This window comes from Ursus maritimus, unplaced genomic scaffold (genome assembly GCF_017311325.1).
Source record: "Ursus maritimus isolate PB19 unplaced genomic scaffold, ASM1731132v1 scaffold_14, whole genome shotgun sequence".
In the NCBI taxonomy this organism is placed as follows: Eukaryota; Metazoa; Chordata; class Mammalia; order Carnivora; family Ursidae; genus Ursus; species Ursus maritimus.
This window is the reverse complement of record NW_024423786.1, coordinates 18,982,220-19,002,089: the sequence shown is the minus strand read 5'-3', so window position 1 is coordinate 19,002,089 and position 19,870 is coordinate 18,982,220. Positions and strand designations below refer to the sequence as shown.

General features: G+C 39.3%; 1 protein-coding gene across 6 annotated transcripts in view; it reads left to right on the top strand.

Moving 5' to 3' along the window:
* Window positions 1–2,412: 2,412 nt before the first annotated feature.
* Window positions 2,413–19,870, top strand: part of PPP4R2 (protein phosphatase 4 regulatory subunit 2) — a 52,563-nt gene continuing 35,105 nt past the window's right edge. For 2 of the 6 annotated variants that reach the window (XM_040628546.1, XM_040628544.1), the window contains exons 1-2: window positions 2,418–2,520; window positions 3,659–3,740. Coding sequence is in view for 4 of the 6 variants with exons in the window: in XM_040628544.1 (XP_040484478.1) it covers window positions 3,739–3,740 (2 nt within the window). In the remaining 2 variants the exon portion in view is untranslated. Of the gene's footprint in view, window positions 2,660–3,658; window positions 3,741–19,870 lie in introns of all 6 variants that reach the window. The other 4 variants (XM_040628545.1, XM_040628542.1, XM_040628547.1 and 1 more) reach the window with 3 other exon arrangements.

Genomic DNA, 19,870 nt, shown 5'->3' with positions numbered 1-19,870 from the left:
TTCGTAGGAACCTCTAGCAATCACGGAGACTGGGATGCACATTGGCAAGAGGAGAATTCCAAGGAAGAAGGAAGGAATGAACCAAAGGAAGTAATGCTTCAACCTCGTGTCTTGCCTCTTCTGCCCTTGCACTCTCAATTTGGGGCAGACTGAATTTCCTATGACTCTTCAGAAACCATCTAGTTCTTTCTCGTTTCAAAGCCTGTGCAACAATGGCTTCTGTTTTCAAGCTTTTCGTCTCCACTTCACTTAGCTACCTTCCTCTCATGATTCAGGTCTCAACTTAAACACTAATTTCTCCTGGGACACTTACCCTGATTCCCTTAGCCTGTCACTGTTTTGTGTACTCTGCCTCCTATCATAGACTTTCTCCAGCATTTTGAAGTCAAGGCATTCCAAGTGAGGGGAACAGCTGATGAAAACGGGCAAAGCAAGATGGAAGAAATTAGCATGGTATGTTCTCTAACCAAGAGAACTTTTTGTGATAATGGGATTTTCTTTTATTTTTTTAAAAAGATTAATTAATTTATTTATGTATTTATTTATTTATTTGAGAGAGAGAGAGGGAGAGAGAGAGAGAGAGGGAAGGAGAGAGAAAGAGAGCACACCCGCATGTGCTCAGGGGGAGGCACAGAGGGAGAGGGATAGCATCTCAAGCAGACTCCCTGCTGAGCGCAGAGCCCTACCACCCAGGGCTCTATCTCACCACCCCGAGATCATGCCCTGAGCCAAAATCAAGAGTCAGCCGCTTAACTGACTGAGCCACCCAGGCACCTTGATAATGGGATTTTCTTGATCTGTGTCTGACAGTACAATAGTCACATGTGTCTCTTGAGCTCTTGAAATGTGGCTAGTGTGACTGAGAAATGAATTTTATTGAAAAACTCGAGAACCAAATTTTAAATTAAAAAAAAAATTAATTAAAACGTAAATACCCACACATGGCTAGTAGTAACTATACGGTCTCACACAGGTCTTACAAAAAACAGACCCGCCTAAACAGAGGACAGAGTGGCAGAGAGAAGGGCTCGGCTTTGCTATCTACAGAATAGGCCCCTGCAGACTAGAAGGGACCATGATAAACTAAAAGCAGTGCATGGTAAGTGTTTATCATGCGTCCCTCTGCAAGGCTATTTAACTGGATGCTCTGAACAATGAAAGGGTCTAAAGATACTAGGGACTGGTTCTCTGATGGCAAAATGGGAAGCATTTTGGGTTTGGGGAGCTTTTGCCTACATCTGCCACCCAGGGTCAGGGTCAGAGCCATTATCTTTAAGAGGGTCAGCGGTTGGAAGCGCTGTGTCCAAATTCGCACCTTCTAACGCAAGTCAAAAATAGCCTTCTTTCCTCCCGCCCTCCTTCCCTCTTCTCCTTCCTTCCTTTCCTGGCTTTGTGCTAGGCTTTCAGAAGACAAGGTGGAACAATTCGCTATCTTTTCCCTGAAAAGCTCAGGGACAAGAGAAGATAATAAGAATGAGCACGCTGGCTGGAAGCCAGATGTTCTGGGTTCTGGTGCCGTTTTGCCAGACTAACTTTCCACACCTCAGCTTTCCCATTTGCGAATGTCAAGGTTGGAGAGGACTTCTGAGGTCCCGCCCTAACTTCCTGGGTGCTTATGTAACACAATCCAAATCATGATGACGATAAAAACAGCAGCCACGTTAACCGAGTGTTTACAGGTTCTAGGCACCGTGCTAAATGCTTCATATTCAGCATTTCAGTCAAGCCTCGGGGGCGTTTTACAATCCCTCATTTTGTAGGTGAAGAAACCGAAGCTCTGTCAGTTTAAATAACTAGTCCAGGGTCACACAGGAGTAGTCGAATTGCGCTTTGAATCCAGGTGGTTCCAATCCCTAAATTTTTAATCTTTCTTGTATGTATCGCTTCTCTTCAAGCTAGGTCAGTGATGAGTGTTGGGTTCAGGCACGGAGGTATTCTTGGTAGGATTATTAATCACACTGAGTGGGTTTTTTATGCGTACTCTGTGGCTGTGTGTACACACTCACTTAATTCTCCCAGCAACTGTACAGGGTGGTCGATACTAGTGCCTTCATTGCACGGACAGGGAAAGTAAGGCTCAGAGAGAGGCTCAGTAAATTGATCAACATCACACAGCTAGCAAATGGCAAGGACTCAATCTGGGGAGTAGGCTTGCTGCCGCCCCCCCCACCCCCACCCCCACCCCCACCCCCACCCCCGGCCGCGTCCATTCCGCTTGCAGTACAGCTCAGGCAAGCCGGGGGCCAACGCCAACAAGAAGGCGGGGCGACCGGCGCCTGCCGGGTCTCCGGCACTGCCCAGGGGGCACGCCTCTGCCGCGCACGCGCTCTCGGGCTCCGGGTCGGGGCGCGCGGCGGGCGCGAGGACGGCGGCGGGGAGCGTGCGCGCGGTGACGTGCCGGGCGCCATGTTGGAGGGCTGGTGGTAGCGGCTCGGGGAGGTGCTCGCTCTCTCGGTCTCGCTCTCTCGCTCGCTTCCCCCGGCTCCCTTCGGTGCCCCCCCCGGTCGCCTGCGTGCCGGAGTGTGTGCGAGGGAGGGGGAGGGCGTCGGGGGGGTGGGGGGAGGCGTTCCGGTCCCCGGGAGACCCGCGGAGGGAGGCGGAGGCTGCGAGGGACTCCGGGAAGCCATGGACGTCGAGAGGCTGCAGGAGGCGCTGAAAGGTGGGGGTAGCTGCCCCCTCTCCCTTCCTCCTCACCCTCCGCTGCCCCCTCTCCTCTCTTTCTGGGAAGGGGGCTCCGAAGGGCCGGGCCGGGCTGGAGCGGGGGTGGGGGGGCGCTTCCCCGGCTCCCATCCCCCTCCCACCTCCCCAGGGGCGGGGAGCCCTGTGGGCAGCTCCCTCCCGCCCGCTCTGGGCTTTGTGTCGGCCGCCGGCGTCTGGGCTGGGGGAGGGGAGCCGGGGAAGCTCTGGTAGGGGCCCCAGCCTCTCGCCCACCTCTCCAGGGAGAGGTCGTGGGCCCGCAGCCCCCTTACGGGTAGGCTACGTTTTCCGTCAGGCCCCCGCACGCCAGGCGTCGGGGTGAAAGAAAAAGTAGAAGGTGGGGGGGTGGGGGTGGGGGAGAGGGCGGCAGAGCAACTTTAAAGTGTCTCAGGAAGTCTTTTACAGAGCTTCTGAAGTCATTCCTCCACGCGCCCTAATTCTAAGGTGGTCTCCTTCCACGCAACAGGCTTGAGAACGGTGGTTCTCAAACTCAGAATAGCGTGTGATTTCAGCGTTTTCACAATTATGCATTGACATCCAAAATTATTTGGAAACGGCTACGTGAGGTAGCTTCAGTTTCTTAACACGCAGATTTACGAACTTTCGCTAGATAAGCAATTTACGGGGGTTGAGGCCTGGGATTTGTATTTTAACTGGTGTCCCAGATAAATCTGATGTTGGTGTTCCCCCGGACCACACTTTGAGAAACACTGCATTAAGGATGATTTGTGGAGAAGTTGAGTGCCCCCTTCAGGAGGATTCTTGTTACAACGTGAAGAGACCAGTGTTGGAAGTAGAACTTTGAGAGTCGGAGGTGGATATTTGGTTAAGAGGCTTTTTTTTTTTTTAAACTGCTTAATATTTGAGGAAGAACTGGGAGAAAAGTCTGTTTTTATAGTGCGCTGGAAATGGTTGATGGACTTTGAAAATACTGATAATTTTTCTTTCTTCCCTTACTTAGATTTTGAGAAGAGGGGAAAAAAGGAAGTCTGTCCTGTCCTGGATCAGTTTCTTTGTCATGTAGCCAAGACTGGAGAGACAATGTGAGTTGAAAACATGTATTCCTTGTTATGTTCCCAGGTATCATTCAGAATTGCTTAGGAGAGGGAAAGAAGTGTATTTCAGAAGAATTGAATAATCTTTGTACAGCTGTACAAGCTCCACTTATTTGAAGCATTTACTGAGCACATATGCTTTATTTCCCTTATGCATACTCTGTAATGAGCGTTAAAAGTTTGTTAAAGTTTTCTTTATATCTGTGCTTTTGTAGATTTAGAATTTATTAGTCTGAAGAGCTAGAGAAAAGAATGGCTATCCCGTTATGACCCTTTTGGCCCTAGCAGGCTTATTTCCAGAATTTTGTGGCTTTGATTATGTCTTAATTTTTTTTTTGTTGGTGGTATTTTCTCATATTGTTCTGTATCCAACCTTTGTTGTCATATTTATATATGTGGGTGTTTGAAGTGTCACTTATATTTATTCTCCTGAGGACTTAGGGTGATTATCTGACAAATTCCAGATGCTACAGTTTGGACTGTCCTGTAAACTTTCTAGGATAGCTAACTTGTTACATATGCTCAGGATTTTATTAGGCTTGTTTCCAAATGTTGTGAATGTGAAACTTACACTGTGAAGTTAGGACTGTTTTTGTAAGTACCGTTCCAGTTCATTGTGTGTGTAGTTTGTGTTGCAGGAGTTGTTTTTGTCATCACTAAGTTAATTTGTAGAAAGCAGTGCAGATTTGGTGACTTCCTTTGTACTCTTTTTTTTTTTTTGTAGGGGGTGGGGAGTAGAAGGAGAAAGGGTTCTTTGGGTGCAGTGTTACTAAATAAGCTTTCTTTTGGCTCCCCTAGGTCTGTCTATTTTTAAAATTCTTTTTGAGGCCTACTATGAGTGTAAGCTTCAGCAAGTGATGTATACTTTCTTGGGCTTTATTAGCAGATGTTCATTTCTCACAAGATTCTCTTGTGGTTGTAATATATGTAGCCTTCTAATAACTAGGCTAATTTTAGAAAGGAAAAAAGACCCTCTGATTTAGTAGTCACGTAGATAAGCTGAGTCTCCGTAGTGCTTTATTAAAATTACCAGTCAACTTAAGAATGTGTCTGTGATATTTTTATTTATTCCACTTAAAAAGTGGAACCCTTTAGGAGAAAAAGCTCTATTTGCCTCTGAATTATAGTCTCTCTTAGAACATCTTGATATTAAAAATTGATGCAACATAACTAACTGGTATTTATGTAGATAAGCTTAAAAATGACTAGTTGCCAGCTTTCAAAAATAAATTATCCCTAAATCATAAATTCTTAGATTGCCTCTATTTCTTTCAAATTGTTAGTTGGTCCAAACTTCTCTCTCTACAATATCAAGAGGAGAAGCTTTTACTTTCAGAGTTTTGATACACAAGATTATATCAAACTATTTGGAGATAAATACTTAAAACCTCTTCTCCTTATCAGGTCTGTACAAAGTGTCTTCTCTCTTGATAAACTACGTTGGCTGTAAATAGTTGAAAACTTCTTAATATCCTGTCAGACTGGATCACCATGTGGCTAGGGAAATTTAACCTGATTTTTGTGGACAATTACTTTGTCTTGATAGAGGACTTAAGTTCTGCCATCCCCTTTCCAGCCCCCCCCCCCACGTTTTTTTACATTTATTCAAGTATTTTGTATTAAAATGGTGGTGTTAGATTCTTTATAAAATTTGGAAAGTATTTTTAAATTTGTCATTTACACATTTAGCTTTAATCTTTTTTTTTTAATCGACATGAGCATGCCTTTTGATTCTGAAATTTGCAAAGTTTCTGTCATCCATTTATGGTTAAACTGAGCTTTGTCTAACTTCTGAGATTTTAATAAAATGAAAAGAACAGCAGATCAGATCTCTTTGGTGTTTTAGGATGGATGGATTTCTTGAGATAAGAATTCCATAGTTTTTGTTTTCATTGATACATTATAGCAGGAAATCATTTACAGAAGAGCTATATGGACTTTGTTTATGGATGAAAATCAGTGACAGCCTAGGCTATTTATTTTTCATTAAAAAAGCCCAATTTGACACTTGTGTTTTTAGCTTTAGAGAGATTTTAAAATTATAGTATAGGTTTTTACTGAGCAGGAGGTTGTAGGAAAATTTTAAAGAGTACTGGAGCAGTTTTCCTTTTTGGTCTTTTAAAAATTACCTGTAAACATCTAATGTAGGAAGTTGGGAAAAATGCTAAGACCTGGCATACTAAACCGTAATGAAGACAGAGATTATCTGTCTAAAACAATCCCCAAATTTGTTGGTTTTGGCTGCTTCAAAAAATTATTTTTATGTTGAAAATGTTACTTTGTCCTGAAAATGGGACATTTCCTTAAAGGATGCTTTACTGAAGGTAACAGTTTGTAACTTAATGCCAAGTGTATATTATGTGCTGAATAAAAAGAAACATGGGGTGAATTTCAGTCATGATTTTGAACATTTGATAGGTTTCAGTTGTGGATTTAAACATTTGGTAAGTTTTAGTTGCAGTTACTCTTTTTGATGGTCGTACTGTCCCACGTTTGGTCTGTGGGAGCCTCTTTCATTTGATTCCAGAGTCCTTTTGACTTGATTCTTAGTAGCCTTTGATAGTATCCATAGTTTGTGGTATTAGAATATGGTCTAAGCTCAGTCCTGCTCAGACCTAGAATCAGACATATCTCAAGAAGCTGTGTCTTTTAGTGGGAAGTGGTGTTTAAAGACTACAACCTGGAGACTAAAGATGCTTATATTACTGAGTTAGTAATTGTTTCTAACCTCTTCAGTGGACAGAACTAATAAAATACTAAGTGATTCATACTGATGCTTCCAATTCAAAATCAGGACTACAGTGTTTTACTTCTTCCACCCCAACAATTCTGGTTCTCAAGGACATGGGAAAAGTCTAATAATACCAACATCACCAATGTAATTACTAAGAACATCAGAATTGTTCATATACTCTCCCAATTTGTAGTCCCCATTTAAGAAAAGTAGTTGTACTAAGTTATCTGAGCATATAGCTCAGAAGTCTCTTTTAACCATCATTTACTCTTACTTTTATAGTAGCTCTGTGTCAAATGCTCACCGCTAGTCCTTAGGTCAGTATCTCTAATCAGGTTGGTTGTCTGAAGTTCATTTTCTACTAGAGTCTTTTGGCAGAGCTCATGGGAACATTTCCTGAGTTTTTATATATTATTAACAGTTAGTGTCCTTTATTCTTGTAGGTCATTTTGGAAATCTTTGATTCTCAGTTTTTGCCCTTGAGTAGCTTAAATATGTTAATTCCATTGTTTCCCCAAACTCAGAGTTCCTGTCACAAATCAGATGATAATCTAATTTTCTTTACCTTTTTAAAAGCCACATACTCTTCTTGCCTAGATTCCCAAGGAATTTTTTTCTGTTGAGTGCAGTAATTTTTCTGGACTTTTGTTTTAGTGTTGGGCATTTTGGGTCAGTATACTCAGGTATGTGGTGTGCTTTTTCAATATGTATTTTCAGATTTTTCTTATCTTTTTTTTTTTTTAAGATTTTATTTATTTATTCGACAGAGATAGAGACAGCCAGCGAGAGAGGGAACACAAGCAGGGGGAGTGGGAGAGGAGGAAGCAGGCTCATAGCAGAGGAGCCTGATGTGGGGCTCGATCCCATAATGCCGGGATCACGCCCTGAGCCGAAGGCAGCCGCTTAACTGCTGTACCACCCAGGCGCCCCTCTTATCTTTTTTTTAATTTCAGGAAATAAAATTATTTCCTTTGGTTTTCTTTTTCAGGGACTCCTTGTATTCCTATGTCAACCATCTTTGTGCATCTTCAGTATTTATTTTGTCCTGAATTCTTTTTCCTTATTCCTGTTTTTTAAAAAAACAGCTTTGTTGAGGTACAGTAAACTTCATTTATTGAAAATACGTAATTTGCTAAATTGACATCTGTACTCAAACTTTGACCACACTCAGGATTGTGAACATATCCATTCATTATTCCCAGAAGTTTCCCCATGCCCTTTTGTAATCTTCCTTCTCTGGGTGTGCTCCTCTCCCCTCAGGCAACTAAAGATAACTCTTTTCATCACTTTAGTTTGCTTGTTCTAGAATTTTATATAAATGGAATCATACAGTTTGTATTCTTTGGCTTCTTTTACTCAACATAATTGAGATCCATGTTTGGATATCAGCAGTTCATTCCTTTTTATTTCTGAGTAGTATTCATTATATGGACATCCTACAGGTTTTTTTTATACATTCACCTGTTGATGGACAATTGGATTATTTTCGTTTTTTTCTGTTATCAAAAAAGCTGCTATGAACATTTGTGTACAAATCTTTGTATGGACATATACATTCTTTTTTCTTGTATAAAAACCTAGGGGTGGAGTGGCTGGATCATATGGTAGGTGTATGTTTTACTTCCTGAGAAACTGCCAGACTGTTTTCTAGAGTGATTGCACCAGTTTGCATTCCCACCAGTATTAATGGGAAGTGAGTTAAGGTTCTCCACATCCTTTTCAACATTTAGTATGGTCCTTCTTTTTTGCTATAGTCATTCTATTAGGCACATATTGCAAAGTGGTTTTAATTTGTATTTCCCTAATGACTAATCATGTTGAGCATCTTTTCATGTGTTTATTTGCTATTCCTGTATCTTTGGTAAACTGGTTCTTCGAGTCTTTGTCCATTTAAAAATTGAGTTGTTTTCTTATTGGTTTTTGAGAGTTCTTTATATGTTACAGATACAAGACCTTTATCTGACATAGGATTTACAAGTCCTTGCTACAACTTCATGGCTTTTCTTTTCATTCTCTTGATAAGTGTCTTCAAGGTGAAATTTTAAATTTTGTTTTGATTTTTAAAAATTTATTTCCTTAAAGAACTCTTACTGTGCTATCTGTTATGTTCTTTCATTCTCATATACTAGTTTAGTTTATTTCCTGAAGTAATTCTTAAAATTTCTAATCATTTGCCAAATTCTGTTTTAAAACTCATTTTCTGAGTTTCTCTAATTTTAACTTATATCATTTTTCTCAGTGTCTTTATCTCATTTTGAAATAGTATCATACAGTTTTGATTTGTTTTGGACAAGTCTTTCTAGGTTCCGTTCATGGTCTGTAGGGATATTTGTTCCCCTTTTTTCGCTTATAATTACTTTGTACGGGTTTTGACCTTGATGTTTTTGTCTTGTACATTTTTACATGAAATTAGTTTTCCTGACCTTTGAGGAGGAAATAGGGTTCAGAGTAGCTTTTCTAATTTCACAGAGCTCTCTCATTGTTTTTTGTAAAGTGTTTAAGAACATGGAATTTGCTTTCTGAAATTTCCAGGTTCTCTTTTTCACTCCTACTCTTATTTGGACCCTATCTTTCCTTCATCTTTATTGTCCTTCTCCACATACTGGGGTCATCTCTGGATGGGAGCCCTGGTGGGTCACTTTCAGGATCCTATTGGAGCAAGACTGCTGCTCTCCTTCAGCTTTCACACTGGGTTCCTTTTGTTCACTCACTAGTGGAGTGGGCAAAACCCGTTCAGTTCCAGTTGCTGTTCTCAGATTGACCCGTCATGATTTCTAGTGAATGCTTGTTCACGGTTTCGTGGTTCTTTGATTCCAAGGCCCTTCAGGTGCACAATAACTTCTACTTTCTGTTGTTTAGAACCTGATAAGGTACACAGGTCATCTGACTGTCACTTTTCTTAACCTTCTATTCTTTGGGATTTGTGAGGTTCGCTACCTTCTCAGCTGGTTTTTGTGGTGTTTTGTTTTTTCAGGTAGTTTTATTGTAAATGTTTTTGTTCATTGGTTTTTTGTTTTGCTGTCTAGTTATGTCTGATATTTGGGGTTTTGGAGAGAAAGAAAGCTATAGTACCACTGTCACCCTCTCATAATTATACTTCTTATGAAAACTTGTTAATTTCCTCATCTATAAAATAGAAATAATAGTATCTCATAGTATAAGTACTTAGTACATGGAAAACTTAGCACATCGCTTGGTAAACAGTAAATGCTCAATAAATAGTAGTTATTGTGTTGACAGTGTTTATATTGAGTCAGCTTTGTCCCCACCCCCCTACCCGCCCCCTGCAGTTTCAAGTTCTTTGTGTTGAACAATTTTGACATAACAGTAAGAAAATAAAAGTTAGGTTACTTAAAAGTAGTTATCAACAGCTGAGACCTCATTGTTGTAAATAAAATCTCCTTAAGTGAATGAGGCTGTTAGATCCTTCTTCTGTGGGTTTCTTGAGGGAATTTTGTTGTGTCAAAGTAGTATTTACTGAACATGGTTTCTAAAATGTCAGTCTCCCGGGACTCCTGGGTGGCGCAGTTGTTTGAGCAGCTGTCTCTTGGTTTCTGCTCAGATCATGATCTGAGTTGGGGCTCTGCTTGGGATTCCCTCCCTCTGCCCCTCCTGCTTATGTGTGCTCACTCAACCATTCTCTCTCTCTCTCTCTCCCCCCAAAATTAAAAAAAAAAAAAAAATCAAGTCTCCTATACTGCCATCATAATATTTGCCACATCCTTGTAACATCAATATAATTATTTAATACTCTTCCCTAGTTTGGCTTTTTTTTCAAATTTTTTCAAAATAGAAAAAAAAATTTTTTTAAAGATTTTATTTATTTATTTGACAGAGATCGAGACAGCCAGCGAGAGAAGGAACACAAGCAGGGGGAGTGGGAGAGGAAGAAGCAGGCTCACAACGAAAGAGCCTGATGTGGGGCTCGATCCCAGAACGCCGGGATCATGCCCTGAGCCGAAGGCAGACGCTTAACCACTGTGCCACCCAGGCTCCCCAAAATAGAAAAATATTGTAGAAGTTAAGCCTTCATTTTACCCCTCCACAGAAATATAGTCACTATGTTAATTTTTTCTCCTTGTGAGAAAGAAGATCTGAAACCAGAGATTTGTTGCATTAGCTACATCTTTCTAAGTCACTTTAAAATCTATAAATACTAAAATATGTACTTAATACGAATTTTCTGTGTGCCACCTAAAGTCCTGTCCTGTATGACCATCACAGTGGTATGCGGAGAAAGCACGGTAGATTTTCATTAAATATTAGTTATGTGGATGCACTTTTGTTTCAAATGTTCCAGTAACTGCAGTGATTAAGGTATGAACACGAAGAAAATTGTAGTCGTTTTCATTTGTTTCTTCATATCATGGTATAAACCTGATATGTCATGTATACTGCAGAAAATCTATTGATTAATGCATTGGAAACTTTGCTAACTTTGTTTTCTGAGTAGAGTTCAAATTTTTAATCTCTTTGGTGTGCAGGTGAGCTCATATTTTCTATGTTCAGTCCAGATTTTTACTAGTAGTTGGCTAGTCCCATAATTTCATGAGAGTTAGCATGTGGTAATATCATTCTTGGAAGGAGCATGGCTTGAATTTTGAATTTAGCTTGGCGACTTCTCTGTGTGAATTTGGGCACATTATTTGTGAGCTTGTTTCTTCACTGAAAAATGGGGTTTATACATATAGTTGCCTCAGCTTTTCTGAGGACTCAAGTAAATGGAAGGATGTAGTTATAAATATTACAATTTGGAGTGAAAATTAGAATTGTCTATATGTTGGGTATAAACAGTGAATTTGGTTTAAGAAACAAGTCTGAAATATACTTTATGTGGGAAAGAGCTCTGGTTTGAGGCAGGAGAACACAAGACCTGGGTTTGAATTCCTACCTTTACCACTTACTCTGTGACCAAGGCTGAGTTTTCTGTGCTTTAATTTCCTCCTTATACATCTAAAGTGCTTAATACAGTGACTGGCACACATTGACAACCCCCTCTCATCCCCACCCCCTAAATGGAAGCTGCTATAACTACTTATTTTATTTCGCCTTTTTTTTTTTTAAGATTTTATTTATTTATTTGACAGACAGACATCCAGCGAGAGAGGGAACATAAGCAGGGGGAGTGGGAGAGGAAGAAGCAGGCTCCCAGTGGAGGAGCCTGATGTGGGGCTTGATCCCAGGACCCTAGGATCACACCCTGGGCTGAAGGCAGCCGCTTAACGAGTGAGCCACCCAGGTGCCCCGTATTTCGCATTGTTTAAAATCACTTAAATGCTCAGTTTACTAGATGCTCAGATACTAAATGAGGAGCTTGTAGTAGATAATCTCCAAGGTTCCTCCAGCTTGAAAAGCTTACAGGAGTCTGTTGTGGCAGTAGTTACCTGGGGGTGGTATTGCAGCAATAGTGATAAAGAGTGGAGAATGGGGTGCAGTGATAGTGGTTGATGTTAAAATGCTGATGGTGAAAGATGTTAACTGTTGGGAGTATGTTGTAGAGGTGACTGGTTTGGAGACCAAAAAAGAAAAGAAAATGGAGAATCGCATTGTGTATACTTGGGTAAGAAAGACCAGTCATTGTTACCACTTTATTCATCAGAGCCACAAAGAGGTTCACAGAATGCCATTCTTAGTGTCAGCTGTATACACACCTGTGGTTTTTATCTACATCCAGAGATCTCTTTGTGCCTGCTGATTGATGAATGCATCAGTTCATAATGCTTATGGACTGTTACTGGAAGTCTGTCGAAAACTTCATGTTGCTTCAAAACATCTTATTAGTAAAAAGTTAGGGTTTCATGATCCAGAATTTACTGTGCTTTCCTTCTGTTTTGTAGACTGTAGCTCTTTTATTTTAATGATATGGGAGTTTGTGAGCGAAAGTGTGTGTGTGTCTGTCTGCATCCTTCTGCCTATATCTGTCTTTCTATACCAAAATCAAGTTTCGGTATCAATAGCAAAAACAAAACAAAACACAGAACCCTTAAATGTATTCAGTGACTAAAACAGTATAGACAGTTGAAGAGGAGAATGTTGGCTGTTATTTAATACATATGTCTGTGAAAGCATTTTACTTTAAAAATACCCAGTGAATCTGAGGAATATATTTTAGACCTTCATTTTTGCTAGGCCTTTACATTGCTCGTCTTTGCTTTCTCTGGTTTCACCTACAGCAGTCCTGTTTGTATTATCAGGCTGCCTGGGTTTGGCACTGCTTGTGTAGAATCTATCTACCTTGTGTAATAGGCATTTCTGTAACCCAAGCTCAAAGTCCATTCCTAGCAAATACATTGAATATTATTGAGAGATTACATCATTGACTGAATGTGATAAATAGTTAAGTGTCAAATTAGTAATGATGTGGGGCGCCTGGGTGGCACAGAGGTTAAGCGTCTGCCTTTGGCTCAGGGCGTAATCCCGGCGTTGTGGGATCCAGCCCCACATCAGGCTCCTCTGCTATGAGCCTGCTTCTTCCTCTCCCACTCTCCCTGCTTGTGTTCCCTCTCTCGCTGGCTGTCTCTATCTCTGTCAAATAAATAAAAATCTTTTAAAAAAATTAGTAATGATGTAAAATATAGTAATAGTGCCCCTAGTGCTTTTTCAAAATGTGCCATATATGTGATAGTTTAAGTAGGGCTTTTTTGTTACTACTTACGGATGTGACTTGGTGGGGGGGCGGGAGAAAAGCTTTATTGAGAGGCTCCATGGTACAGTGAAGATGCTCTTGGAGGTGTATTTGTCAGGGTATCTCTCTTGTCTCTGTGGTTATAATCTGTTTGACCCTAGCTTAGAAGACAGTCTTGGTGAAAATTCTAGTTTCATTATAATCTATGTGAATGATATGATGGAACAAGTTAGTTACCTAAGCCTTCTATGTCTTTCACTCCCCAGCTGAAAATGTGAACAACACTTACTTCACAGAGTTTTTTGAAATAGCAGGTATTCAGTAAATCTTAGATTTCTTATTTTGTTTGTACGCTGATATTTTAGTACTACTAATTTTTATTTTCATAACATTTAATACCAATTTTGATACTTAAAAGGTTTGCAGCTTACTAAAATGAAGTCCTATGAATGAAAACATTGACCAGGTACAGTGATCTTTCTTTAGGCCCAAGACTTTCCTAAATCTTATTAAGCCTCTTTATACTTGTGACTGAGCTAGTTAGTCAGTTTGCTTTCCAAAACTTTGCTTTGTCTTTTTTATTTTCCTTCTTTGCTATAACTAGATCTGACTTAGAATTTTTTCAGACGTACAGTACGTTGTACTTTCTTTTCCTGTCTCCCTGTGATTTGTCGAGGCTCCTTGCAGGTTCTCGGTATCTCCTGAGTATTTTTGACCCTTTTAAAATTTTATTCGCCTAATGTTACTTATTGTATGTGGTGCTTCTCAGTACTCCTTCATAGAGTCTTAGATTGATTTTTAAATTGTGAACCTGAAATTGAGATTTATCTTTAAGGGACTAGAATTTTAGTGTTAAGAATAAGACTTTAGGGGCGCCTGGGTGGCGCAGTCGTTAAGCGTCTGCCTTTGGCTCAAGGCGTGATCCCAACGTTCTGGGATGGAGCCCCACATCAGGCTCCTCTGCTGGGAGCCTGCTTCTTCCTCTCCCACTCCCCCTGCTTATGTTCTCTTTCTCGCTGGTTGGCTGTCTCTGTCAAATAAATAAATAAAATCTTAAAAAAAAAAAAAAAAGAAGACTTTAGTGTTAGAATTAAAGTGGTTTTTGTGCATACTGAGACTTACAGAACTTAAAAGTTTTGGGGCGCCTGGGTGGCACAGCAGTTAAGGGTCTGCCTTCGGCTCAGGGCGTGATCCCGGCGTTATGGAATCGAGCCCCACATCAGGCTCCTCTGCTATGAGCCTGCTTCTTCCTCTCCCACTCCCCCTGCTTGTGTTCCCTCTCTCGCTGGCTGTCTCTATCTCTGTCGAATAAATAAATAAAATCTTAAAAAAGAAAAAGTTTTAGGACAGTGCATCTGGTGAGTGAGAGAATTGGAATTTAAACTCAGGACTTCTGACTTTAGGTCCTCTCATAACCTGTACTTATATACCCGTTGTCCCTTGTTGTCTTCTCACATTTTTCCTCTTTACTGAAGCACTCTGAGAATTCTTTTAAAATCTTTAGAATTTGAAATTATGCTTTTGACAGGAGTTTGTTACTAGTTATTTCTGAGATTTCCTTGCTGCTTATCTAATCCTGACCTCATGTACCTGCCCGTCTTTCCTTTCCTTGTGGCATACCATGATATGACCTTCTAAGCCCTGACACGTCCCATAGATAGTTTCCTGGGGATTGTGGCAAGTATGGGGAGGCTGGGTTGTGGTAATTTGTGATTTAAGAAAAAATGTGTCAGGAGATATTTTATTGGAAGAGTCAGTAAGGTAAATTACTTGATAAACCCTTAACATTTGTGATTTAGACTATTTTCCAGTAACCTCAAAGGCTGAAAATTTTAATAATTATAATTTTGCAGAGGTGTAAATTTGAAGCATTATATGTGATGAGACTGATGTATATTTTAGTTGGAACTATGAGCCTAGCTTTCTTTTTAATATATGTGTTTTGGATTTGTTATTCTTAATCAACCAAAAATCTTAACCTGTCAGTATTGGGAGGTAGGTGGTAATATTTCCATTTACAGGGGTTGAAACTGGAGAAAAATATGCTATAGAAGGGTTTGAAATTCGAGAAGTATAAGCTATTAGGAGTACATTTATAGTTTTTGCACTATTGTATATCTCTAAGAGGGAGGGTGAGATAGCTTCTTAACTGATGAAATATTTCTATTCAGAACTGTTTTTGTGTACTAAAGTGAATTTGATATTTTTCGAGATTGTTTTATTCTGGTCTTATTTTAGGGATATTGTCCATGGTGACTGCAGGGTGATTTTTGAGATTATGGCTATTTTGTCTCAAAGTAGTTCTGTATCTGGAGACAAGTCCACCTTTTCTAGGGACTTTGCACAGCAGAGTTATTTCTGCAACGAGTAATCTTGAATGTGGGTAGAATGTGGCCTGGTTTTCTTTTTTCCTCAGTAAGTACTGTTAGTGAATTCAGGGTTTTCCTGTTCATGAGCTATTGTAAGACAAGTAGTCTTTTTCTCCCTCCTGTATAGATATTGATAGCTCTCCAGTCTTGTCCTGTTTATTTTAGAAGGTTCATGGGGATACTTGTCACTTTATCCAGTTTTTTTGTAAATATCGTCGGTGACATTTGATTCTGCTGTCTTAGCTGCTGTAGGATATGACAGAAATCAATGTCACAGTCAGGATGTGGTCACTTTAAAAATTATTTTCTGAGAAAATACTAGGTGAGTGAACAGGTGGAAAATTTTAAATACTTAAAACTTTCAGTCTTAAATATTTTAAGTATCTTGAATATGGAGACTATGATACATACATTTTCTGTTTACATCCTTATTTTGGTTAAGGAGAAATTTGGTGAGAATAACTTCATATTTAGTTTAATGGATCACATGAATTAAATAATTATTGTGCCCATACTGTGAAAAAACTCATGTACAAAGATTATGGAAATCAGTACTGCTTAGATAAGCTTGTCTCATTAAAAATTTTTTTTATTACGGAAGTACCAACAAAAAATCAAACTATACTTTTAACCTGTTTCTTATATATTAACAGAATTTTTCTATGTAAATGTGTGTTAATTCTTTTAAACAAAGTATCAAACTCCTGCAGTTTGTTTTTTGTTACCTGTTGTATTTGGATATCTTTATCAAAACACAAAAGTTTGCCTCATTGTTTTTAGGGGTTGCATAGTATTCCATTGTTTGGGGTGTACTGTAACTTACTTAACCTGTCCTTTGATGGTTTTTAGGTTGTTTACAGTTACAAAACAATTCAAAAAGTGCTAAAGTGACATATTTACATTGACACAGATGCAAGAATGAGACGTATAGGTTGCCGTTTCTGTGCATTATTATTTTGTCAGGTATTGCCATCTGGCCTTCCAAAAAGTTTTTTCAACATACGCATATATACCAGCACGATATGAAAGTTATTTCTCTACCACTGTAAGCACTGAGCATTATTAGCTTTAAATCTGAAAATCTGATAGATGAAAAATAGTATCTCATTTTAATTTGCTTCTATTTTGTGCCTGCATCTTTCATTTTGTTTATTACCAATTATAGTTTCTTCCTCCCTCATTTATGAAGTTATGATTTGTTTTTCATGGTTTTTGCTAGATTATTATTGATAAAAAAATAAAGTAGCCTGATGAAGTTACTTCTAAATAATAAGATGTGTTAGGAATAATTTGAGCTTAAGACAGTTTCAAGCAGCAAGTTGTTTAAAAAAGATGGTCATGACTATATAGCAAAGAATAGTCTTTTTAATGATTGGAATGAATTGTTATTTCTGGCATATATCTGTCTTTTTAGTCACATTCCATAGACAAGTAGTCATACTTAACAGTAAAAGAGACTTCAGATACAAAGTATGAGCTGTGTCTTTTTTTTTAATGACTGTATTTGAAATTTTGTCCTTGTAAATTTTTTTTTTCGCAGTCTGGTTCTGGCCTGTTTCTTTGTAAATAGGCCAAAACAAACCAGTTATTTTGAGGGGAAAAAACTACGTTTTGCTCTTCGGTTGACTGAATACTGAGAGCACTCTGAGATTGCAGAAATGTCCTAGAGTCCTGATACTCAAGCAAGAAGAATAAAAATCCAATCCACAAAACGGATTTACCTTAAGATTGTTCCTACTGTTTTAAATTTAGTTGTTTTTTTTTTAAGACACTATCAGATTTTTTTTTAAAGATTTTATTTATTTATTTGACAGAGATAGAGACAGCCAGCGAGAGAGGGAACACAAGCAGGGGGAGTGGGAGAGGAAGAAGCAGGTTCATAGTGGAGGAGCCTGATGTGGGGCTCGATCCCGTAACGCCGGGATCACGCCCTGAGCCGAAGGCAGACGCTTAACGACTGCGCCACCCAGGCGCCCCTAAATTTAGTTTTGAATAAATACATTCTTAATTTAAATGTAAGTAAAATATTTAATCTTACCTATGGTGTTTATGTAAACTTGTAGGACTTTGCAATAATTAACAGTAAAACTAATTGAAGATGTTTGCAATTTTGAGATGTGGGCTTTTTCTGCAAGTTTGCATTTAAATCTGTAATATTTGTTTTCATTTTCCTTTTCAAAAATTTACAGCAGTGGTTCTTGACCAGAAATGACAATGACTAGAGACATTTTTGGGTGTTACTAGTGGGGGAATGCTGCTGAGAATGGGTAGTGGCCAGGGATGCTGCGCATTGCACAGGATAACTCCCAACAACAAAGTATTATCAGACCCAAAATGTCAGTGGTGCCAAGATTGAAAAATTCTGCTTCATAAGAAAAAGCATGCATCAAGCTTTAAAATGTGTCTCATAGTTTGTTCTTTCACCTGTGAAATAAAAACGGTGATGGGTATGATCAAGATCTTTAACCAGGTCTTCTAGTTTTATCTTTTGGAATCCTATTTGAGAAACTTAATAAAGTTTAATTTTGAGAAATAAATGATTATTTGTCGAAGATTCAGAGTCTTATTATAAGTGTTGTTGTTCTTGATTTTCAGTAGAAGTAAAAGTCTCAGATATTTTCCTCTTATCTAATCAGATATTTCCTGGAAAATTCTGTTGCTCCTTTATTCTCACACTCAGAACACTTCTGACACTACATGTGTGGGCTTTCTTCCCTATACCGAGTAATTCTATGACACCAGCTGAATGTCCTACAATTCAATTCACTTCAGACACTGTCTACGTGGGGTTAATATCAGATCTCATGAATTAAGGGCTTAATCTTACAAGATTGACGTCTACCCCTTCAGATGCCAGTCACACATCTGGGTTGTTACCTGTGGTTTGGATCAGCAGGTTAAAAATCAGAGGTTTCCATAACTTGCTCCTTGGGTTCCGTTAATTTGCTAGAGTGGCTCACAGCACTCAGAAAAACTGTTTACTTAACTAGATTACTGGTTTATTACACTGGATATTGAAGGATACAAATGAATAGAATAGCCAGATGAAGAGAGAACATAGGGCGAAACCTGGTAGGATCCTGAGCATAGAAGCTTTTGTCCATGGCGAGTTTGGGGTGCACCACCCTCCCAGCATGTGGATGCATTCTCGTTTATGATTTTGGAAGCTCTCTGAATTCCATAGTTTATAGATTTTTATGGAGGCTTCATCATGTAGGCACGATTAATTATTCACTCCACTTCTGGCCCCTCTCCTTTCTCTGGAGAATGGGGAAGGCTGTGCTGAAAGTTCCAAACTACTAACCTCACTTGGTCTTTGTGGTTACCAGCCCCCATCGAATAGCCCATCAAGAGTCGCCTCATTAGAATAGAAGCTGTTTCTATCACTCAGGAAATTCCAAAGGTTTTAAGAGCTCTCTGTCAGGAACTGGGGCCAAAGACTAAATAGAACAAAAGTTTGTCCTAGCACCCCTGTTTTCAAGGCTTTTAGGAGCTCTGTGTTAGGAACCAGGGACAGATATATATGTATATGTATAGGTATATATGGTAATATATAATTTGTGAATAATTATTCACAACTATATCCATTAGCTAGCTTTGTTGGACAAGTCTTAATATACATAGGGGAGAGAGAAGCTTTAATTCTTCATTTCTTCATTTCAGTAAGAGTGGCTTTGTGTGTTAATATTAGCTACTCTACATATACATAACCTGTAATTTCCCATGACTTCTGCTCATAGGTAGCTTGGCAACTCTGTATTTCAGGGGCAAAATCACAGGCCGAAACTTGGCTGATACATCAGTGGGACATTAGTGGTGGCAGTGTTGACCACTTCTTCTACCTCCAAAGGAGCTAACTGCCCTAGCCTCTGGAGAAGTCTTCTGCAGACTAACCCTTGAAAGGGAAGGGTTAGATACATTGAGTCTGGAAATGGTGAGAGAAAGATAAATTTGTTATTTCTGTCTTTCAGATTTAACTGCACATTAAAGTGAGGACTCTCTTCATTATCCATGCATTTCATAAACAAGCTGATAGGATCATGGCAGAAGTTGGAAGTATAAAGTGGAGAGGCCTACCAAACCTGCATATTTTAATGCAGTTACTAATAACACTTCATTAAATATGGTACAGGTGGTAAACTGGGTGGAACACCAGGTGAACAGATGTAGACCAGGACTATTCTAACTAGGATGTGTGGTCACTCTGTTCCCTTTGAAGTCTCCCTTGTTAACATTACTAGTTAATATCATTCCTTCTTACATTTTTATTCTTCCAGTGAGGCAAATACTGTCTTACTCATTAAAATTCTTTCTTGATTTGGGTTCTTCTTACGTATCCAGTCTTTTCTTTTGGCACCTTTCTAACTTGCCCAAATTATTTGCATTTCAC